This window comes from Macrotis lagotis, chromosome 6, assembly GCF_037893015.1.
Source record: "Macrotis lagotis isolate mMagLag1 chromosome 6, bilby.v1.9.chrom.fasta, whole genome shotgun sequence".
Lineage (NCBI taxonomy): Eukaryota > Metazoa > Chordata > Mammalia > Peramelemorphia > Peramelidae > Macrotis > Macrotis lagotis.
The window spans coordinates 1,695,991-1,719,133 of record NC_133663.1 but is presented as its reverse complement, the minus strand read 5'-3'; the positions used below and the strand labels follow the sequence as shown (position 1 = coordinate 1,719,133).

The 23,143-nt window shown below is 50.6% G+C and overlaps 3 protein-coding genes across 6 annotated transcripts in view; 1 reads left to right on the top strand and 2 right to left on the bottom strand.

The window, feature by feature from the left end:
* The window catches only part of ZZEF1 (zinc finger ZZ-type and EF-hand domain containing 1), a 54,095-nt gene extending 49,263 nt beyond the window's left edge, over positions 1–4,832 (bottom strand). Inside the window, exons 1-2 of one of the 2 annotated variants that reach the window (XM_074190550.1) lie at positions 4,455–4,832; positions 75–219 (exon numbers count right to left, since the gene is read on the bottom strand). In XM_074190550.1, coding sequence (XP_074046651.1) covers positions 75–219; positions 4,455–4,832 — 523 coding nt within the window. Of the gene's footprint in view, positions 1–74; positions 4,214–4,454 lie in introns of those variants that run through there. The other variant, XM_074190551.1, reaches the window with a different exon arrangement.
* Positions 4,833–5,246: 414 nt separating this feature from the next.
* CYB5D2 (cytochrome b5 domain containing 2) lies at positions 5,247–12,396 on the top strand. Its single transcript, XM_074190548.1, has 3 exons — positions 5,247–5,374; positions 9,634–9,820; positions 11,339–12,396. The coding sequence occupies exons 1-3, from the start codon at positions 5,320–5,322 to the stop codon at positions 11,550–11,552; spliced, it is 456 nt and encodes a 151-aa protein (XP_074046649.1). The 5' UTR covers positions 5,247–5,319; the 3' UTR covers positions 11,553–12,396.
* Positions 12,397–16,403: 4,007 nt separating this feature from the next.
* The window catches only part of ANKFY1 (ankyrin repeat and FYVE domain containing 1), a 61,890-nt gene continuing 55,150 nt past the window's right edge, over positions 16,404–23,143 (bottom strand). For all 3 annotated transcript variants that reach the window (XM_074190545.1, XM_074190546.1, XM_074190547.1), the window contains 3 exons: positions 22,847–22,993; positions 22,480–22,570; positions 16,404–19,564 (listed from right to left, as the gene is read on the bottom strand). In XM_074190545.1, coding sequence (XP_074046646.1) covers positions 19,432–19,564; positions 22,480–22,570; positions 22,847–22,993 — 371 coding nt within the window. In that variant the 3' untranslated portion in view covers positions 16,404–19,431. The remainder of the gene's footprint in view (positions 19,565–22,479; positions 22,571–22,846; positions 22,994–23,143) is intronic.

Here is a 23,143-nt window from a genome sequence, read left to right as displayed (position 1 = left end):
TCAGAAATCTCAGCCTCATGAGGTTCCGCCAAGGCTCCCCGCCCCAGCCCTGCCACTCACTGACTGTGCCTCACCGGGAACCAGGGAGCAGGCCTGGAGCTGCCTGGTGACGTGACTCAGCTCCCCAGGAAGGCTGGTGCCCCTGGAGCTCTTAAGGGCCTCCAGCATGTTCTCCACGTCCACTGTGCTGTCGCCCTCAGCCTCAAACTGCGCAAAGACCTGAAGGACAGAGAGAAGATCCAGCCAAGGTAGTGGGGAAACCCCAAACCCTTCACTGAACTGGTGCCCACAGCCTCCTTCATCTAGAGCCCTGGAGGGCAGGAGGCCTCTATGCAGTGCTCAGGGATCACCCTCTCATTCCCAGCTTTGGAGAAATTCATTTTAAAGATAACAAACCCACCACAGGATTTGCCTTTTTGTATTATGTCCCCTTATAGGAAACAAGCATCTGAAATGAGGGTGAGCTTGGGGAGTGGGGGGATGGGGAGAGGAAGAGAGAAGGAAAGAGAGAAGAGGGAGACAGGAGGAGGAGGAGAGATGGGGAGAAGGAAGGAGGGAGAGAAAGAAGAAGGAAGTTGGAGAAGAGAGAAAGGAGAGAGGGACACTAGAGGAGAGGGAGAAAGAAATAAGTCAGAGAGACAGAGACCCAGCAATGGGACTACTTTATGGTTTGTAAATACTTTTGGCCCAGGCAGACATTTAGATATCCAACCCTCCCAAACAGTCGGCTTCACAAGAAGTAGGTAAGTGTTCTTATAAACATTAGTGTATAAAGATGAGGAAACTGAGGCTCAGGAGTTAAGTGACTTGCCCTGGGTTACCAGCTGCTAAGCCTTTGAGGGCAGGATAAGAATCCTGTGCTTCCTGCCTCCAGGCCACCCCCCCCCCCCCAGACAAAGACATTCCTGCCTTCTCATCAAAAGCATTGAGGGTATGAGGGAGCTTCCCTTAGGATTCTCCTGTTGCTCAGGCTAAGTCTGCCTAGGGCTCTTTAGTTCCCACATCCCCTCCCCCTAATTCTCACTACCTCTTTCCTTTAGTATCTATGAATACCCTCAAGGCTCTCAGGAAGGAGATTGGAGTCCTCCTCATTGGCCCTCCAGTCCCTTTTTGGCACTTGAACTACCAAACAAGTAGCTGAAACCTTGCCTGTCTTCTGGCATCCATGTCCAGGCTGAGTCACTGTGGCTCTCCCTCCCAGCATTATCTACAGCATCCCACAGAGCACTCAACATTGACGGTACCATTCCTTTGGCTTTCTTTGTCTTTCATGCTCCAAGTTTTCAGGGTTCTCAGATCTCATCCCCCTAAACTTGTTACACTGACCCTTCCAGGCAACCCATCCTTCCGAAGTTCCCTCAGTCCTTGTGTAGTTGGGGTTTATTAATGTAATCTCATTTTATTGACCCTTCTGTTTTTCGATTCGGCCATTTCCAAATCTCCTCCTCAGCAAGCATCCCCCTGGACATCACTGCTGTCCACTCATCTAAGCATCTCTGTTCTTTCCAAGGCAGTGGCAGTACAATGGGTGAGGCCATTCCCTAAGCTAGGCAGGGGTCAAAAATGCCCAACAGCAGGACAAGGGTCCTGGTCTTTCCTTACTAAGCCCAATTCCAAAGGGCTTCTCAGAATTGCAGGGCCCAACTGCCCCCAAGCCCCACAACCTCTCACTCTCTACATTCTGTTGTGGTGTCTTCATCGATATGTCCTGGGACCATAGCCGGCCATCCTTCTTTTTGAGAAGTATTGGCTCCAAGGTGGACTGAGGAGGGGGTAGCAAGAAGGGAAAGGCTCTGGGTGATGCCCCCAAAGAGCAGCAGCATCAACCAAGCCTCAGACCCAACAGGTGGGGGGGGGGGTCACAGCTCCAATTTCTAGTCCGATCCCAGAGCAAGAATCCCAAAACCAAGGGAAGAACTTCCCAGCTGGTTGTTAAGGGAGGAGTCCAACAGCATCTGCTCTTGCTCAAATCCTCACACAGTAAGGAATGTGTAGAGCTTGGGGGCTATAGGGTGGGGGTCAGAAGATCCAAAAGTTTGCAAGTCCCTTGGACAAGTTGAGAAAGAAGCAACCTAGGACCAGTCTAGACCTGTCTTCAAGAAGTACAGAGTGTGGCCCTAATATCAACAAATTCATCACTATCATCACACCCATCTTCTTCATCTCATCACCATCATCACCACTATCATCACCATCATTACCACATGACCACCATCTTCTTCATCATCACTACCACCATCATCTTTGTTAACATTTATACAGCACTGTTTCAAGCACTGTACTAAGATCTTTACAAATTTCTTATCCTCACAACATCCTGGGAGGTGCATACTATTATGATGTCCATTTTACAGTTGAGGAAATTGAGTCAAATACCCAAGGTCATTCAGCTAATAAGTGTTTGGACTGCCTAACCACCTAATTGCCTAAAGTCAGGAAAAAGGCTGGAAAAACAACAAGCAAAAAAGCTATTATGGTAACAGGGACTCTTAAGATACAAACTGAGAAGAGAGTGACTCCAAAATATCTACAAAGAAAATGTCAAAGAAAAATAAAGTTTGGACACAAATTCAACAAGAATTCCTGAAAGAGATAATGCAAAAGTTTAGTTTTGAAATGTTCTTATAAAGGCAATGAGAACACTAGAAGAAAAATGTGAAAAGCAACTGAGAGCTAGGGAAGAAAGAATGGGAGATAGAATGAACAGCTTTGTACAACAGGGATGAGACCTTATCCAAGCAATAGAACTCCCTGAAAATGAGGATGGAATAGAAGGTAATGACTCTGTGAGGCAACAAGAAACATTAAAACAAAGTCAAGAGGCTGCAAAAATGAGAAAAGCAACTATCTCAGGGTAAAAACTGACCTGGAACAAAGATCAAGGTGAAAAACAATCAAGAAATGGAGGAGGAGCAGTTAAGTGGCTCAGCGAATAGAGCACTGGCCCTGGGGTCAGGAAGACTTGAGTTCAAATCCAGCCTCAGACCCTTAATACTTATTTAGCTAGTAACCATGAGCTAGTCACTTAATTCCATTTGCCTTGCAAAAATGAAAAAAGAAACATTGGACCACCCAAAGTCATGACCAAAACAAGAACCTAGAGGTAATTCTACTTCAGAATGCCTTGAAAGAAAGCTGCCCACCTTGCTTAGATTCAGAAGTCAAGGTGGAGATGGAAAGAACCCACTGAAAAGTACTGAACATTATAGCCAAATCCCAGGCCAGCAGCCAGGGAGCAACAGTGTGAGCACAGAGGGAGTGGGGGGGGGGGGGCAGCTATCACACTCCAGGAGCAGAGGGCTGGGAATGAGGAAAAGGATGCCTTCTGAAGGGCCCAGAAAAGCTGAGCACCATGCTCCAAGGGAAAGTGGACCTTGAGTGGACAGAGGACTCGCAAGCAGCCCTGTTGAAAAGTATGGAGCTGACTACATGTGCTCTTGGAACCCATTAGCATGAAGGAGTTCATTTTCAAGGCTGGGGGATGGAAGATTCTATTATGTCCTGATGATCTCCAAAGAACAGTAAGAGAGATGAAGCATACCATGCAAGACTGAAGGCAGAGAGAAAAGTTAGGGGAAATTAGCTTAATTAATAGATGTAAGAAAGCAGAAGTCTATCAAAACAAGGTGGGGGAGGGCCTGACCCACTCTCATGGGGACTAGTGAAAGGAGAACTCTGCAGTTGGGTGGAGAATGAGGTGGAATGTGCACTAAGTCTGCTCTAGCCCTGGAATGCTGAGGAGCCAACAACTGAGGACCTTGGACCCTAAGTTCCCTCTAAGAGCCATAAAGATGGGGTGATGTTTGGGGTCCAGTCCTGGGCTCCCATAAATGCCAGGTTAACACTGGGTCTCCTGTGGTTTAGGTGCTTGGTATTGTCTGTGAACACCAAACCTCTGCTCCACAGCTGAGTCGGACAGTTGGGGGACTGCTTCGTGAGCCACCTTAGGGGGGGAGCTACCTCCTGGGGTACCCTCCCTGAACCCCGCCGACGGCGGGAAGCCCCGAGGCTGAAGTCCTCACTTTCTTTGACAAGTTACAATGGCATTTTAACCTCCTTTCTTCTTTGGGTTTGCCAGTGGAGACCTGTTCCAAGAGCGAACAAGAGCTCCCTTCGAACCTCTCAGACTTTGGCCTAAGACGGAGAGCCAGATCCGGGCGGTGAGTCACCCCTTCTGGACGCACCCTCAGGTGAGGCGAGGGAAGCGCCCCGACCTCCGGGCTCCCGCACACTCCGCCCAAAGGGCCCAGCCTCATGGCCCCGGAGTCTGGCCCCGGGCTCGTCTCCCGGTTCCGGTCCAGTCTGTACGGCCCAGGAGGGCGAGCTGCGGAGGGAAGGGGCCAGGCCTCCCTCCTCCCCGAAATGAGGGCCCCGTCCGTGGGGGTGCGCGGGCCCCCCGCGGGCCGGCTCGGTGACGTCACCCCGCGGCAGCGGCCCCCGCGGCCCGCGCTCACCTCGTCCCCGGCCCCGCGCGCCTCCAGCGCTTCCCGCAGCTGCTCCGCGCTCACCACCGCGTCCCCGCGCGCCCGCCGCTCCTCCAGCCAGCGCAGCAGCGCGGCCCGGCCCGAGCCCTCGGGGGCGGCCGGGGCCGGGCCCGGGGCGGCGCCGGGGCTCAGGCGCGCGGCCCTCCGCAGGGCGCCGGGCTCCAGCAGCGCCGGGGCCGCGGGCAGGCCGCCGGCCGCCGGGCCCGGGGGCTCCGGGGGGCGGCGCGGGCCCGGGGCGCCGGGGCCGCCCCCCGCGGCCGCCGCCGGCCCGGCCCCCGCGCCCGCGCCGGCCGCGGCCGGGCCCTCGGGCTCCTCGTCGTCGCTGGCGGCGCTCGGGACGTTGCCCATGGTCCGCGGTGCCCGTCGCCGCCGCCGCCGCCGCCGGCCGGCCGGGCCCCTGTGGCGCAGGCGCGGCGCGGGCCGGGGGCGGGCCGGGGCGCGCCCGCTTCCGCCGCCCGCTTCCGGCTTCCGGCTGCCGCGCCGCGCCGCCCCTTCCGCCGCGCCGAGCATGCCGGGAGCCGGGCGCCTGGCGGCGCTGGCGCTGGCGCTGGCGGCGGCGGCCGCGGCCTGGCTGCTGCGGGCCCGGGGCGGCGCGGCGGGGCCCCGGCTGCTCCGCGCCGCCGAGCTGGCCCGCTGCCGCGGGGGCGCCGCCGAGCCCGGCCTCTACCTGGCGCTGCTGGGCCGCGTGTTCGACGTGGGCGCCGGCCGGGCCCACTACGCGCGCGGCCGCCCCTACGGCGCCCTGGCGGGCCGCGACGCCTCGCGGGCCTTCGTGACCGGGGACTTCTCGGCCGAGGGGCTGAGCGACGACGTGGCCGACCTGTCCCCCGAGCAGATGCTGCTGCTGCGGGACTGGCTGCGCTTCTACGAGGACAACTACGTCTGCGTGGGTGCGGGCCGGGGCCGGGGGGCGGCGGGGGCGGGGGGCGGCGGGGCAGCGGGGCAGCGGGGGGCGGCGGGGCAGTGGGGCCGGGGGGCAGCGGGGGGCGGCGGGGCAGTGGGGCCGGGGGGCAGCGGGGGGCGGCGGGGCCGGGGCAGCGGGGGGCAGCGGGGCCGGGGCCGGGGCCGGGTGGGGGCCGCCTCGCCGGGATCCCGAGGAGGGGCGAGATAACGGGGAACCGCGGGGGGGAGGGGCAGAGGGCAGGGTTCTGCCCAGGAAGCACTGTCTGGAGATTCCAGGGGGCTCATTCCAAAATAAGACCCAGAAGACAGGTTGGGGAGAGAGTTCCGGGGTCGCGGACTTAGGGCGGCATCCAAAGGGGAAGCCACCCCGGCCACGAGGCATTCCCCACCTTGCACCAGCTGAAGGATCCTGGGCCCAGGCAGTGGACAGAGCACCTGCCCCGGAGTCAGGAGGACCTGAGTTCAAAGCCAGCCTCAGACACTTCATGATGGCCTAGCTGTGTGGCCTTGGGCGAGCCACAAAAAAGGAATCTTGGGCGCAGCTCAGCGTCTGAAGTCCAGCAACTTGTGTGGACCCTCATGAGGGTGACTCGGTACCTGGAACCTTGATCTGAAAGAAGACAAAACCTATTTCCTGTAGCTTGTATCTGGTGCCCATCCCAGATGCCAGGATGATTTCATACCCTTTCTTGTGATCTGGAGGAGACCCCAAATTCCTTCTCTCAGAAGCAGACTCGGATTAAGGACCCTCAACACACCACATCCTGACAAATGATCTAAAGTCTCCAGGGAGGAGCAGCCCAGTCTTCTCTTGTTCAAGTCCTTGTCATCCTGTGGACCATAGCACTCTAATACTGGCCCTGGGGTTTCTTAGCAATGGTTTGCCATTTCCTTCTCCACTGGATGAAGGCAAACTTTAAGTGACTTGCCCAAAGTCACGCAACTAGAGTTCAGGGTCAGATTTGAACTCGGGTCTTTCTGACTCTGGGCCCATCACTAGATCGGTTGAGCCATCTTGCTGCCTCTTTTGTTAGAGAACACCAACCATTAGGTGGGGAAATGGGGTTGTGTCTGCCCACCTCAAATATCTTCCCCATTCCAGACCCTCTTCTAGTCAGTAAAGTGACCTTTCCACCATGGCACCCCACTCAACTCTAGTGCTTCCTGTCCCCTCCAGAACAAATTTTGAAATGTTTGGGGGTCAAAGCTCTTCATGACTCGAGTCCTACCTACATTTCCAGTTGTCTTAAACCCACTGACCCTGGCTTCCTGGCTGATCCCCAAATGAGACTCTTGTCTCTGTTGGCTCCTAGTATTTTCTCTGGCTGTTCTGTATACCTGGAACTCTCCTTCCTTTACTCTGATTGAAGACCTCTCTGGCTTCCTTTTAAATTCTAGTTGAAGTCCTCCCTTCTGCAAGTCCTCCCTCACCTCTTCATTCCAGGACCTTTCCTCCATGTCTTTCCTATGGAGCCTGTGTCTAGAATGTATCTTATGTTTGTTTTCTCCCCCAAACATGGTGAGCTTCTTTCTTTGTATTCTTAGTCCTTCACACTTAGTAGACACTTGATGCTTAATCTATTCCATAGAAAAACACTTAAACTTGAGCATAGCTATGGTGTTCCCCCAAAGTACTCTGTTTTCCAAGTGAAAAGTCCTCAGTTCCTTCAGCTGATTCTCACCTGCCCTGGTCTTCAGCCTCTTCCTCATCTTTCTTTTGGTCCTAACAAATTTTGGAGTCCACCCTCATTTTGTAGAAGACCAAAAAGGAGAAAAATGCCATTTCCTTTCTCCTGGACTGTCCCTAGTCTTCCTTTGGATCTCCCTGCCCTCTAGTCTCCTTTCACTCCCAATCCACTGCCAAAATAATCTTCATAAAGTCCAGCCCCCAAATCTTGACTCCACTGTCCACAAAATATGGGGCTCTCTCTGTTCTCTGGCATAGATGAACCCTCCTCTTAACCATCCTTTCCATCTTTTCTGCTCCTCTGCCTGGCATGGCCTCCTGTTTGAAATTCTACACCAAGCCCACACTCCCAAGCACCAAAACCTTCTCCAAGACCCTCAGACTTGGCATGCTGCTTCCTTAGTGTTTTGGAGCTCTTTCCCCTCCCTTCGTTATTTGCCATCCTTTTGGGTGTGTTCTGTTTCCCTAATTTGATTAAAGTTCATGGCTTAGACTCTGGTTTGACCAGGACCCAGGACAAGAGTTGGTGATAACTTGCCAGAATGACTAGACTTGAAGGGCAGGGCAAGGTCCATAGGTCAAGCCCAGCTCAGTACAATGTAACAGGTAGCCATTGAGTCTGCTGGTCTGCTTGGGAACCAAGAAGCCAGGGGGAGGTTTGCTGGGAGATAAAACTGGAAAGAGACAAAACTTATTCCAGTTTAAGAAGTTTTATCAGATGCCTACTGAATACAAGGTGCAGGGTGGCTCTTAAAATGTACATTCCTAGAGAATAGACATAGTCCCAAGAGAAACTCCTTGGATCTCAAAATGCTTGGGACCAGGAGTGTGCAAATTTTGCTTTCCCTTTCTCTGAGATCTCTAAAGTCCCTGCTTTTTGGTCCTCATCTCCCCAAATTATACTCACAAATTGAATTCCCTGGAGGATGATACCCCAGCTTGAAGGTATTGCCTGCATCTGCCCTTGTGAATTCATCTTCCAACCTTCATTTTTAAGATGACCAAGAATGATGTCTTGACTGACTCTTGAATTGATTTGAATTGGCAGAGTTGCACAAAGTCATCAGCCTCACTCTCTTCCATAGTCATCAAAGTTCAGTGGCAAGACGGAAACCAAGACCACTAGTGATGGCCCGGTGTTTAGTAGACGATTTTGGTGCTTGCCCAAACTTTTAAGTCCTCCATAACACCTGCTTCAGCTGCCTTGATGGCCACTGGAACAAATTGTTTTCATCTGTTCATTCTACTTGGGGATGTCTCCTTACTGACTGGTTTAGCCTATCTACCAAGATAGTTTTACTGGCCGATGGGGGTGGAGGAAAGAATGACTGTTTGCACATGCCACAGCTTCTTGGAACCATAGGTGAGAGTTGGGTGGCAAGTGTCCACCAAAGGTGGGGATGAACAGCCTTCCCATTAGAGGTATTAGTCCTCCTGTAACACCCCACACTGAACTGAATAGGGCATAAGCCCCCACTGGTATTACCTACCTTTCATTAGTCAGCCAAGGGAAAATGAGCTCAGAGGAAAGGCAATTCCTGTAGTATCGTAGCAAGAGATTTCCACTGGAGCATTTCTCTACAAACACTGTCTCAGAAACGTATGCATCATCCTGGAGAGGAATGGTGTAGCCATCCTAGTGAGACTAAGGCTAGTTTGTTTAATTTCATTGAAGCCAGTTGGTATGTGACTATTTGAACTCAGACTCTTTTGAATAGTTTCAGGGATATTTTAGAAATTTTATACTTGACCACCAAGGATCCTGATCCAGACAGAAATCTAACCTGAGTGTGTTGATCAGATAGCAAGAAAGAAGGCTGACAGGCTCAGATGAGTCAGCAGGACCTCTTTTCCAGCTTTGTGATCCCTTCCTGAATCATATTCTACAGCCAAACACTCCTCACTTCCATGTCTTTGTGCCTCCTATTCACTTAGGCTTTCAAATCCAATTCATGTGAATGAATGAAGCATTTCATTCATGATTGTATGCTCACTATGCTGAGGGCTTGGATACAATTGGAAAAGCAAGAGAGCTCCTGTTGTCTGAGAGCTCTCATTCCCATGGGGGAGACAATTCAAAGCTCATTCCCCCCATCCAGTTTGCCAAGGGCCAAGGACCCCTGATACCCCTCACCTTGGTTGCATCTGCCATGGATTAGTTTGTATTTTGCTTCTCCGCTGGACTGGAAGTAGTCTGAGGACAAGAAGGGTGTCTCCTTACTCCTAGCATTGATCACACATGATGATCACTTGGTGTTTACAGAATAATCATTATTACAAAAGATCTTCCCTGACCTGGAGGAATATAGAGGGAAGGGATTGAAGGGGAGCAGTAGGTTAATGGAGTTCTTGGCCTAGTACAGCTTGTAGTCAAGTAAGGGACCGTAACTGAAGGTACTTTTCCTTGTAAGATGGGGAGGATTTGCAAGGTCAGGGAAGGACAGAACAACTTCATTGGCCCCAACATTTGGGATACATGTCTTTGGAACCTGTCAGGAAGCTCTGCAGGTGAGGCTGTCAGCCCCAGCTGTTCTCATGTTGATATTTCATTGCCCCCAGGAAAGCTGATTGGAAGGTTCTACAAGGAGAATGGAGAACCTACTCCTGCCCTTATCCTAGCAGAGGCCACCATGGCTCAGGGAGTGTTGGCCAGGGAAATAAAAAACCAGCAGAAGCAGCAGTTCCCTGCATGTAACTCGGAGTGGAGTGCAGCCAGCGCGGGCCGGTTCTGGTGCTCCCCACAGAGGTAGGTGGGCAGGAGACCAGCCAGGGCTGGGGCCCTTGTCTTGGGGTGGGTCCCCCAGGATTCCCCAGACGTTTATCAGAGCCTCTCCTTCTTGACCTGTTTCTTCTAACCTACAGAGCTGTGAGAATCCAACAAGGACATCTCTGTGAAGCCCTTGGTGCAGTGATTATAAGAGGTGGTGCTTAATAAAGCCTCATTCCCTTCCTCCAGTTATTAATAATTACAATAATAGCCAGCATTTGTACAGCGCTTCCTGTTTGCAGGATGCTGTGCGAAACGCTTCAGAGTGATCGACTCCTTCAATCCTCGCAATAGCCCTATGAGGTTGTGGCTATTGTCCCATTTTATAAAGAAGGGAACTGAGACAGATGAAATGAAGGGACTTGCTCAGGGTCACATCACTTTTAAGTGTCTGAGGTTGAATTTGAAGTCAAGTCCTGTGCTCTGGGCCTGGTACTCTGTACTCTGGTGCCCTCTTGGTACCTGTTAGGCTAGCATACTGGATCATTTGACAGAGGAGGAAATTGAGAACCAGGTAGGTCAGTTGACTTGCCTCAAGTCCCAGAGGTAGTAAATGGCAGAGGCAGGATTTGGGATTCCAGAATCTTTCTTCTGTGTCCCACTTACTCTGGCTCAAAGAGGAGATTAAGACATTGACAGTGGTCAAAGGAGAGGAATGATTTAACCTTTTTATTTGCCTAATTCCAAATTTTGGAATTTTGGGGGATTGATTTTCCCAATTCACAGCTTCACCAACACTGCATCAATGTGCTTGTTGGTTTACATCCTGCCAACATGAACCATTCCCATCTTTTGTCCTCTTTGCCTCTTCCTGTTGTGAAGTGAAACTTGAGGGCTGTTTTGGTGTCAATTTCTCTTAAAAGGAGTGATTGGGAACATTTATTCCTGTGGATTCTTCTTTGAAGAATTCTTTGACTTCCTATCCATGGGGAATAATTTTTAGCCTCATCCGTTTCCATTCATTGTTTGTTTATACATTGTGGATAGGAATCCTTATCAGGTAAAAAGGGTAAAAGACTGGGCATGGTCTAGATTCACTGACCTCCCCCCTCCATCCTTCTCTTTCTGAGAAAATGTTGGGCACCAGTGGGAGCTCCCTGCCTTCTGGCCCCAACGGCTGCCTCTTCATCTCTCTGTCTCTCTTTCTCTCTCTTCCTCCCCCCTCCCTTTTTTTCTTTTTCTCTCTCTCTTCTCATACCATACCCCTAGCTGTCAATACTCACCCAGACTCTGCCTAAGTTTCCTCCTCAGCTCTCAGGGCTCACATAATCAGAGGCCCAGAAAGAGGAAAGGGCTTGCCAAAGTCCCCCACAGATAGAAGTCACTGGGTGGGACTTGAACCCAGAGCCTTAAATTCCCCTCCTTCAATCTCACATGCCCTTCAGATGCTCAATATTGAAAAATTCAGTGGATCATTGTTCAGGAGTTGACCCTTGAATCTGGAAGACCAAGACTCTTATTCACCAAGAGACTGACTTTGTGCTCTTCTATCCTCAGTGGAGGTGTGACCAGAGACTGGACAGGGGTCCCCAGAAAACTGTATCAGCCAGGTAGGAAGAAGCCACGATGTGTGTGTGTGAGAACTACAGGTCCCCCCACTGACCAGACAACTTCCGGCAGCCATGGGGACCGTGGAGACTTGGACAACCCAAATCTGCAGGAGTACTCAGGCTGCCCACTGCTGGCCAGCAGCTGTATCGTGCAGGACTAAGGCCTTTGGGAGCATGGTCAGGAAGCCCCACCCAGAAAGCCCTGCCCTGGACAGAGGAATGAAGGGGTCTGTGAGTTCTGGGAGCTGGGAGTGAGACAGAGGCAGAGGGAGGGATGGGAAAAGAGAAAAGGAGAAAAGAAAGTCCTGCCTTCAAGAGGCTTACCCAGAGAGCCTCCTTGTAGGAATGGAGACATGGCTGACCTGGACACCCCTTTTCCTTGGGCTTGTGGGAAGAGCTATCCAGGAGGAGGGAGGGGACCCCAAGGCATAAAGGGACCTTAGAGATAAGGGTATTTCTGGGCATGGGGGAGAAGTTCCAGCCTGGCTGGAGGGCAGCAGTCAGAGACCTAGGAGACCACTGGAGTACTGTCAATGGCAGATGCTGGAGGAGGAGCTCAAGTCTCTCCTCTTGGCCCAGCTCTCCTCCCCCTCCCTAGCTGGTCTTGCTTGAGGGGTTCTTAGGAACCCAGTTCCAGAGCCTCAGGGCTAAGCAGGAGCAAAGCCAAAAATCAGGATCCCCTTTTCCTGTACCCTGGCCAACTTCTTGGCTTCCTAGCTTTGGCAATGAAAGCCTTAGAGCTGAGCTGGCACTGAGCCCTGAAGAGGCCTTTTAATAGTGATTTACTGAAAGATAACTTGGGGGTCTGGGGGTGGGGCTTCCCACTCTTTGAGAACAGCCAACTTCGGAGCCACCAATTCTAGGGAGTCCTCCTTTGCCTCCATTTAAAGCTGCAGGGTCAGCCTGGTGAATAAACAAATCAAACAACATTCTTTAAAGGCTCAAATTAAATGTATGCTGCCTATCATACAAAGACAATACAAATCAAACACAATTTTAAACTTACTTTTTTGCATTCTGTGTTTTCTTTCACAACATGACTATTTTATATGATTGCACATGGATATCCTCTTGTCAAGTCGCTTGCCTTCGCAATGAGGGGGGAGAAATTTAGGACTGAAATTTTTTTAAAAAGGAATGTTAAAAATTTTTACATGTGGTTAGAAACAAAATATTTTTAAAATAAATGAATTATTAAAACATCTGTGATCATAAAAAAGAAGCAAAGGTCCAGGGGCAGCTAGGTGGCGCAGTGGATAGAGCACTGGCCTTGGAATCAGGAGTACCTGAGTTCAAATCTGGCCTCAGACACTTAATAATTACCTAGCTGTGTGGCCTTGGGCAAGTCAGTTAACCCTGTTGCCTTGCAAAAACTAAAAGAAGCCCCAACAAAACAAAAAAAAAAAGCAAAGGTGTACCTGCCCTCAAGTAGCTTACATGGTATGAGAGGACACCCCATACAAAGGGGAGTAGTAGTTACTGAGAGGGTTGCTGGGATTGTAGGAGAGTACACTGACATGCTCCATCCATGAGCACTGATTTGAGCTTGGTGAAAACCTGGGGAGGAGATTCAGGTGTAAGGTGGAAATAGCTGGAACTTCCCTGACAGGATTCCCGTGAGGCACGCAGAAGATAGTCAATACCTTGGAAATAGGTCTTAAAGAAGACAATGGTTCTGTTGACCTTTGGCCCAGGACTATAGCCCCAAACCCCAGACCTTGTCCACCCTGCACCCTAGGAAAGGAAGAGAGGCGGTGGGAGAGGCATCAGGAGAGCCTTGCAGACCACACCCCTTGGGCCTGGCCTGGTGCAGAACATTTTTCCCTCATGAATGGACTCTCAGGAGTTGAGTGAGGTGTGAGGGGCCAAATTAGATGTGAGCCTGGAAAATATGAGATTAGGGCTGGATTTATAGATCTGAGAGCAGAAATGCTCTTTGAAGCTGATGAGATCACCAAATGAAGCTGCCATTGAGGATGAGGATAGAACCAGATGTTCAGGCCACACATAACCTGGGTTCAGCCAGAGAGACAGAGAAGAAAGATGTTCTCCAAAGAGAAGGGGGAATTGAAGAGTGGAGAGGGACCAACAGTATCCAAGGTGATGCAGAGCCTGTTGGAGAGCAGTGTCCGTGGAGTGATGAGGTGGGAAGTCGGATGAGGGACCAGCCCCATTCAACCCATCAGTGAAGGCAGTGGGAGCCAAGGCTGAGCTGACAGGGCATGATCAGACAAGACAGAATGAGGGCTTCCAGGATGGAAGACTGTATAAACAAGAGCTGGTCCACCAGGGGCTCAGGCATGGAAAAGAGGAGCAGGTGGGAATCGATGAAAAACCTGGTGGCCTAGAGAGACTGATGGTCACTCATTCATGGTGAGGATGAAGAAGTCAGAAGGAAAGGTGTTCAGATAAAGGAAGTAACAAAATGATCAGATGAAGGCATTTTATGGACACTTAGAAGTGATGGCAAGGGCAAAGAGGGGTGAAAGTCGGGGTCAAACATTTATTGAGTCTATTGTGCAGGTATTAGAGATATGAAGAAAAAGTACAGATGGGCCTTGCCTTCATGGAGCTCAGTCTAATAGGGAAGGTGACAAGTTGAAAGAAGCTAAGATGGAGTAGGAAAGAATCTGAGGGAGGTGAGAGTTGCTGAGTTTATGCCATCTTGTAGAATGAAGACTTTATGGAGGTGATGTAGTTTAGGAAAGTGGCTGGTGGGAGAGGATGAGAATTCCCTGGGAGCCCTCCTAAGTTGATTACATACATTTCAATAAATATTAAGTACTTAAGAGTGGCACTTTTTTTTGGCAAGGCAATGGGGTTAAGTGACTTGCCCAAGGCCACACAGCTAAGTAATTAAGTGTCTGAGGTCGAATTTGAACTGAAGTCCTATTGACTCCAGGGCTGGTGCTCTATCCACTGCACCACCTAGCCACCCCTTGAGTCTGGCACTCCCTTCCTTGGGATGCTGAGAAAGGCAAAAGAAAATCCCCCAAGAGCTCATGATCGAAGCAGGAAATAAGTCACCAATAGTTTCTGGCTAAGATAAATGGAAGTCAGCAGAGAGAAGGCAGAATTGTGGGGACTTGGGAAAGACTTCCTAGAGGGAGGGGATGGGATTCTATTTGACTCACAAGAAACCCAGGAGCTGGAGATGAGGGAGCACGTTCCAAATGGGAGGGGCAGCCAGAGAAAATAGTTGGACTATGAGGAGCAGTTAGGTCAGAACCACTGGACCAGGAAAGGGATGGTGGTTGGGGGTAAGGAGGGCATAAATCGTAGGTGGAAGGAGACCAGAACAATCAGCAGGGCTCCTTTGGGAAACAAGGTAAAAAGAACCAGGCTTGGACAACTGATTGAATGAGGAGCATGACTATGGTGTGAGCCTGGAGGACCAGGACAGTGCTGTCCTCCACAGTAATGGGATATTTGGAAAGACAGATCAACTCCATTTTGGACCCAGTGGACATCCATTTGAATATGTCTAATAGGCAGTTGAAGAGTCAAAATTGGATCAGCAGAGAAGTTAGGGCAGAATAGTTATTTTTGAGAGTGGAGGCCAATTGAGGAAGGGATTGCCTTGTGGGGGTCAGCCTACTTTTGCCAGGGTCTGCCAGGATTTTGAGTGGGTGCTGGATGTGAATAGGGGGGAACCAGTGAACTGAGAAGAGGGTGAGGAGGGGTTCTGGAGAGAAAGGCAATGGAGGCTGGATCATTGGGGGAACCCAGGTCTTGGTAATTGATTGCCAGAAAATGGAAGGAACGAGAGGAAAAGATTTAAGATGAAGGGAAATTTGTTATGAAACAGGCAACATGGAAGAGGTAGAAGCTTTTTGGCTGGGACTTTGGGGCATGAAGATTGTAGGGAATGAGATGGAATGGGAGTGAGGGCTACACAATGACCTAAAGTTAAGTCACTGGGAGGTCTGGGCTATGACCAGGGAGGAGGGTGTTCAGCCTTATGTGGAGGGTGCCGCTCTTGTTCTCAAAAAGGGCTGAACATTGGGCAGGGGTCAAACTCAGTCCAGTCCAGTGACTGCTCAATCCAAGGGCCAGAACTTCCCTGCTTGAGGGGTCCTGGTTTCTGAAAGCTTCGATGATGCCCTCATTCTGCAAAGAATGATTCAATGCCTCAAGCCTTGCTGCCTTTAGAACTTGAACTATTCTTTGGCTTCTAGGAATAAAGACAAGGAAGTAATGGCGATCTGAGTCGGGGGACAATGCATACCTTCAAATATCCCAATAGGATTCTTTCAACACTTCACAACTATTTTCAAGCCAGCATTTTCCCTTCCAAATTCTACTTTAAGTGTCTCTCCAAATGACCATCAGGCCATCCAGCTAGGTGGAGAGAAAACTAGGCCTGGAGACAGAAAGACATGTTCCTGAGTTCAAATCCTGACTCAGACACTAACCAGCTATGTGACCCTGGGCAAGCACTTTACTTCAGTTTCCTAATGTGTGGAATGAGCTAGAGAAGTCTCTCTGCCAAGAAAATCTCAAATAGGATCAGAGTTGAACACAACCACCACCTAATCCCAAATGAGGCAATGTGGTATGATGGAAAACGGTCCAGACCCAAGCTGGGTCTGGGGGAGCTCAGACGTCAGCTTTTAAATGATTACTTCCCATTCAGTGAGGGCACTGAGAGATCTCATGGTTTCCAAAGGTCCCCACTGGCTAGAAGATGGGAGTCCAGGATTTAGAGCTCCTACTTGATGAAGCCTGTTTACAACCAGCATCATTCATGAGAGAGGGAGTAATCTTATCACCCTAATTTTACAGAGGGAAACTAAGGTCCAAAGGAATCCTGGAAAGTGAACAGTCAAGAATGAAAGTATGGTCTCCTGACCCTTCCCACCCCAGCCGTGGGGTTCAGTGGGAGAAAGGAGATCAGAGGGACCCCATGAACATAGCCTGGTGTGCACTGGAGTCAGTCCGTGCTTTCCTTGGTCTTTTGACAACAGGCCATGGACACCCCCGCCCCTCTCCCAACCCCACTGCACACACAGTTATCAAAGGTTCTCATTTTAATGTACATGGTTGATGCCATTCTAGTAGTATTACAAGGAATCATTACAGTTAATGCAAATATCCATTTGGAAAAATACATTCTGTTCCCCAGACTGCAAGGCGACGTTGGCCTCTGGGTGGTCCCTACTCTTAAGACCCGAAGACCCCAGACCGAGGGGCATGTAGTGCTTCCCGAGGGTTTTCCTGCTGAGAGCTGGCGAGGCCGGAGGGCCTGTCATCCACTGTGAAGAAGCAGGCTAAGGTAGCATTTATGCTTGTGAAAAGGAAACTAGAGACATGAATCTTTAAGGCATCTAGAATGGTAACAGTCAGTGAGCTCCTGGAAGTCCATTCTATGGCAGCTTTGTCCTACTCCCGATAAGAAAGAGAAGACCAGGCCTTGGGAGTCGGTCTAGAGCAGGGACCCCCCACCAAGTCCCTACCTTCCTCTCCTCTAGGGGTTTTGTGTCTTCAAGGGTGTGAGGGTCTCGGCCAAGCTGCAGACACCCCATGCTCCCAGGCTGTTTGCTGTCCTTATTCCTAACTGCCTTTCAGGCCAAGGAAACCAATTTCTGCGCTCCTCAGTGATCTGGGCGGACACTGACAAGGTCATAGACAAGAAGCCTCCTGCAAGAGGCTAGACCTGCCCCAGTGAAGCTCTGTGCCCCAACCAGGCAGGAGTTGTGCTTGACTCAGGTCTGGAAGAAGGGGTACACTGTCATTCCATGATTTGGAAGGAGGTATCTGGGTGAAAAAAATCCCCATCAACTGAGAAATGCCTCTGAGTCCCTGGCATAGTCCCCTCCAGAGTCCCTACCTCAGGGACTTTGGTCTTGAGCCAGGTACAGCCTAGGGGTTCCCCTCAAGAGGCTGCAGCATATCTGACCCACAGGTCACAAGTCATGAGTGACCAGGGGCTGGACCTGATGGCCCCTTGCTTGAAGACTTTGGACTTTCCAACTGTGAAGAAAGAGGATTTGTATTCCTCTTACTCCCAGGCCTGCTGCCTGAGCAGCCCGTGAGGTGTGAAGCCTCCTAAGAAGATTGTCTGAACCCTGATCACAGATCCCCAGGAGCAGGATGGCAGCAGGGGGGTAGGGGCCTGGAGGGCGGAATGGTGCCCCAAGATGCTCCCCTCCCTCCCCAAGCACAGAGTGCTGTGGGGGGAGGGATCCCCAACTCACACAATCCACCCACAAACACAGGTGTGTCCCCAGCACATTTCAACATGATTCAGACTCGTGTGAAGGATGCAGGCAGCGTTAACAGAAGCTAGCAGAGTAGGAGACCAAGCCCCTCACATAACAGTTATTTGGGTTAAAAAAACCTTAAATTTCCCCTAATTAAACTCTAGAAAATGATTTCTTGTGGTACATCTATCTATCTATCTTTCTATATTCTCAGGAAAAGAAATGCCCCAAAATCAAAGGTCCTGCAATATGGAAGCTGGCCAGTAGCTGCAAAGGTGTATGTGTGTGTGTGTGTGTATTCTGAGTATACAGATGGTGTGTGTATTGTGTTTGTATTCTGTATGGATTGTACTTTTGTGTGCACCAGTGATCTATGGGTGTGTTATGTGTTCACATTCTGCATGTGTGGTGCACATGTGTGTTCTGAGAGTAGTGTTTGAGAGTAGTGTGTGCATATGTGTATGTGGGGGGGGTGCTCAGAGGGGCATTCATGGCTCCTCACCAATCAAAGAGGGGAGAGGGTCTTATTTCCAGTAAGTTCTACACAGAATGATGTGACAGCCCTGAAGAAACTTTTGCCTTACACACAATGAACACATCCAAATTCTTGCTTAAAACATCACATGTGTGATCTGGTCACACTTTCTAAATCACAGAATTATAAAAAGTACCACTTTGTTCTCACTCTACATAGCGTGTAAAGGTGTATCAACGTATGTGCAAACCTATATGGAAGTGTGTCCACAGGCTGCACACACATCTGGTGATGCCACAGCTCCAGCCCAGCGGAGGCCACGTCATTAGAGGAAGGGGCTCAACAGAGAGGTTCACAAGGCTGAGGACACAGTCCCTTGTTTTTCAGATGATGGGGAAGGCACTCTCCTTTCTTTCCTTGCCATGATGACCTCTTCTTTGAAGAGTGGACAAAGACTCCTCTCTTCAGTGTTCCTCTACAGCAGGGGTCACCATGAACCTCCTCTGGTCTTCAGAGACCACACTGATGAGGTGAGGACCAGGGTAGGGGTGATCCCTTCCCCCCAGTGAGGGGAGGGGTCTTTCAAGAGAGCTGCTGAATTCCAGGCTTCTCTCTTCGTGAACATTTGAGCCACGTAAATGAAGCTTGTGTCCGAATGAAATTCCACATGAAGTTTGTTAAACACGGGCATTTTTCCTTCTGACCATGGGTGGGAGTGTCTCATGTTCAGGGTTTTCTGTGGAGGTGTACATGGGTTTGGAGGCAGAGATACCCCCCCCCCATAGTGCCTCAAGCCAAAGACTTGGTTCCCTCTCGGTGTCCCTGCTTGGCAAGCTACCTTCATGGCAGGGGCACCTCTGGGGGAATAGCCTGGTACCCCAAATACATTGGAGGAGGTCAGCCTGCTGCCTGGGCACACTGGAAGAGCAAGGACATCCCCTGGTAAAGCTTTCTGTTGTTAAGGCCACTTTTTTTCAGGCAAACCTTCCCTCTTAACCCTGTGTGCAAAGTGTCCACTAGCTATATTACTGAGTTCTGAGAAGAACCTGCCATGAATGCCAGCTTGGCCTAGCAGGCATGTCTCCCTCCCCAGCCCCAGGCTCTCCTGGGGGTTTCCACCTCTACTTCCAGTGGTCCAGTCTAATTTAAACCCTGGTTGGAATCGATCACAGCCTGAAACTGACAATCGCATAAATCATTGGTAATGGAGTCAATCACTAGGGGGTCCTTAATTTTTTTCAGTCTGTTGCAGGAGGGAGACAAAGGTTGTCACCATTGCCTTCCCTCTCCCTGGCTGCAGAGCTGGAGAGTTGGGTGGCTGATGGGGCCTAGGAGAATGGAGCCAGGGCAGCCCTCGGCTACCTAGGAGACTCCCCCCAGGGTCAGAACATCGAAGCAAATGTTGCAGACTCTCACAGGCTTGTTCAGATCAAATTTGATGATGGGGATCTCCTTGGTGGAGCACTTGTGGCAAAGGAGGCGTCCGCAGTGCCGACTGTGGGAGCAAAGAGAGGAGGGAGAGGAGGCGTGAGGGGAGGCCCAGGCCTGCAGAGTTAGCCAAGCTTTCCAGAATGGACATGAGATCTAGGAGGGAGGCTAGAACTGGGTGCCCTGGCCTGGCCAGGCCCCAAAACATACACCAGATCTCACCTGTTGGACCAGACCCCTAATCTAACATGTGGGAAATCCCAATGGTGCTCATTAGCCTGCCCTTTGAGAAGGCTATTTTCCAGGATGAAAGTCTGACCCCAACCAAGTGGGACCTTTTAAAGCCAACATGAGGAAGCACGGAGAAGACAGTGTGATGAGACCTTCCTAGCAGGTTGAGGAGCCTCCCTCATTACCAAGGCTAAGAGAGGAGAGAGTCTGCAACAAGCCCAGAACTCTGGTCATTTGAGAGCTGGTTTGTGAAAACCACCTCCTCCCCATGGGAGTCCTGGTGAAACATCTTGCAGCCCCAGCTTTTTTGTCTACTCTGTTCATCTTTCAGGTCTGGCCACCCTTAAAAAGCCATGGACTCTCCATGACCTTGAAGAGGAAGCAGTGCCCATGGCTTTAACAAACAAGGGGTGGGGCCTTCTGTTGGGCAGACGAGAGGGATCTCACAGACAATATATAGGCCTTTGATCATTTGGGATCAAGGAGAGAGAGAGGAGCGAGCTTCTCACATCTTTGAGGTGTCTGGGTCCCTGGGCTGAGATGTCTTTAGCCACCAATGACTTGGATCAAAAGAATGAACTTCTATAGGTGAGATAAAAACAAATCTAACATTTAAATAGCTATTCACAGATGAAGACCTTAGGCTGAACTTAGTAAAAGTAAACTTAAAGAAGTAAATGTAAAATCTTTTACCTGGGTTTAAATAAAAACAAGTCACCCCCCCAGCTCACCCCAGTTCATGACCAATAGACTCCTGAGTAACTGAGGGGAAGTACTGTGATCCCCTGATCTGTGTTAGAAGAGACTCACAGTGAGCAAGCATCTTCCAAAATCAACAAAGCTAAAATCAGATGGGAAGCAAGAAAATGGTGGGGGTGGGGAGAGAAAGTCTTGGCAAAAAAATTTCTCTGAAAGAGGCCTGATATTCAAGATATTTAAGCAACTGATTCAAATTTGACTGTGCCACCTAACTGCCTCATATATCAATGATCTTGATCTACTTGCCAAGCCCCAACCTCTCTCCTAACTTCCAGACTTGAATCTCCATCTTGAACTGGATGCCCTTTAGACATTTTTAACTCAACATATCCAAAAATTAGTCCATGATCTTTCCCCCTAAACTCTCCCCCTTCCAAAAACTTTCTTAATATTGTCAAGGTTACCATCCTCCCAGTCATCCAGGCTTATAATCCGAGGGTCCTTCTGGTCTCTTCACTCTCTTATCCCCAAAGTCGATCAGTCGCCAAGGCCTGTCATGTCGCCCTGACGACGTCATCATCTGTTTCGCCCTGACAATATCATGTCTGTTTCGCCCCTGCCCCCGCCCTGGTGGAAGCCCTCTGTCACCTCACACCTGGAGTCCCACAATAGTTACTGGGGGGCTCTTCCTGTCTCAAGTCTCCCCTCCAGTCCATCTCACACACTGGACCATCAAAGTAATTTCCCTAAAACTCAGGTCTGACCACATCACTTTCCCCACACTCCCCCTTCTCCCAATAAACTCACACTCAACAAACTGCAATTGGCTCCCTTTTTCCAGGAGTAAATATAAAAACTTCTATTTGGACTTTGAAGTCCTCTGGGACCTACTCCCATTTCATTTCCAGTACTCTGATTCGGTGACCTTGGTCTCTTAGATGTTTCCAAAATGAGACATTCCAAACTCAGCTCAAGTACTTTCACCAGCCTTTCTGTCATTCTTGGAATTCTCTCTCTTCTCAATTTTACCTCTTAGATTCCCTAGCCTCCTTTCAATCAGCTGATAATTCGATAAACGTTTATTAAGCTCTTACTATGTGTCAGGCACTCTGCTAAATGCTAGGGAAAACAAAGAGACCAAAACCAGCCCCTGTCCTCAAGGAGCTCACCATCTAATGGAAGAGTCAGGCAATCGGAAACAAAGAGTTCTACCCAGAATAAATAGGAAACAATGAGCAGAGGGAAGGCATTTTGAATTAGGAGACATGGGGAAGTCTCTCTGTACAAGACGGGATTTTAGTTTGGACTTAAAGGAAGTCAGGGAGATCAGTGATGTGAGAAAACTGGAAATGTATGAGGGGCAGGTCTTAAAAGGCTTCAAAAGCCCAGCTGAGTGTCTCCAGCATCAGTCCTAGAGGCTGAAGGGAACCCTTGGAATTGCTTAAGTGGGGTGGGGGGTAGTTTAGGAAAATCCCTTTGTGGCTAGATGGGGGGGGATTAGAGTGGGGGGAGACTTGGAGCAGGCAGGTCTGAGAAGCCTCAGGCTGACCCAGATCTCTGACCAAGTTCAACAGTGACGGAAGGTTAGATCTGACCCAGCGGCTCTGCAGACTCAACCTGGGAGAGATAGCTCACAGGTGCAGGTCAAGGAGGACAAGACCAGGCCCATTTCTCAGGAAGGTCAGAGGAGGCGGCACTTTCTGCCAAAGAGGAGACCTTAGAGGGGGTCGGCTAAAGTCTCCCCATCCACAACCTTCTCTGCAGCTTTCCTTCCTGTCTGGGCTTGATCTGGTTGGTGTGGGCGCTCCCCAGGGGTGGGACTGGTTGTTGGCAGCTCTTGAGCTCCTCAGCACCTGGTAGGGGCTCTACCAGTGCCCCCTCACCAGCTGGTAGTTAATTAATACTTACTAACCCTCAACAACATAATGCCCTGAAGATGAATGAAAGGACACATAAAAGGGGGAGCAGAGCCAACCCCAGGGCTTGCCAGCTTAGCCTGAGACTCTGCTGCCATGGTTAGGAGCAAGGAGAGAGCAGACCCTTCAACCTCACCAGTGATGCTTCCGCGTTGTGACTCCAAACTTGGCTGCGCACTCATAGCAATTGGAGCCGTCACACCATGGCGGTTCCTTGGAGAGCATGTCTGAGGAGGGGACATGGCCAAAGGCACCTGGTAAGCCTGGGTTGCCAGAGCATCGTGCCTGCTGTGCCCAGGGGGAACAGTCATGGGTCTGTCCTACAAAAAGCCCTTGTGGAACCCAGAGGTGCTACTGGAGAGGGACCCAGCCTCAAGCAGGGTGGGAAAGACACTGAGGCCTGGAGTCAAGGGAAGGGTGGGAAGCTGGGCCACACTGGGGGAGGGGTTGGGTTGGGGGAGGGGAGCCTGAGGGACCAGAAGGGACAGGCCAAGTCCACTTACCAAGGAGCCTGAACAAGAGCTGCTTCGTGGCCACCTGGTAGTTGAAGATGTTGATCCCTTGGTTATTGTGAGCACCCAAGCGAGCCCCAGCACGGACGATCGCACGGCACAGATTGGCATTGCCCTTCATGTAGGCCAAGAGCAGAACTGAAAAAGTCCAGGGTGCACGATGGGTAACTCCCAAGTACAGCCTGGGCCAGACCCCACCCCGCCCTGCCCTTATGTGCAGACCCTTCTCGGTCACTGTTGCCCAGTCCTCCTCTGTTTGTGCCTGGCATACCCTTTATTTCTACATGG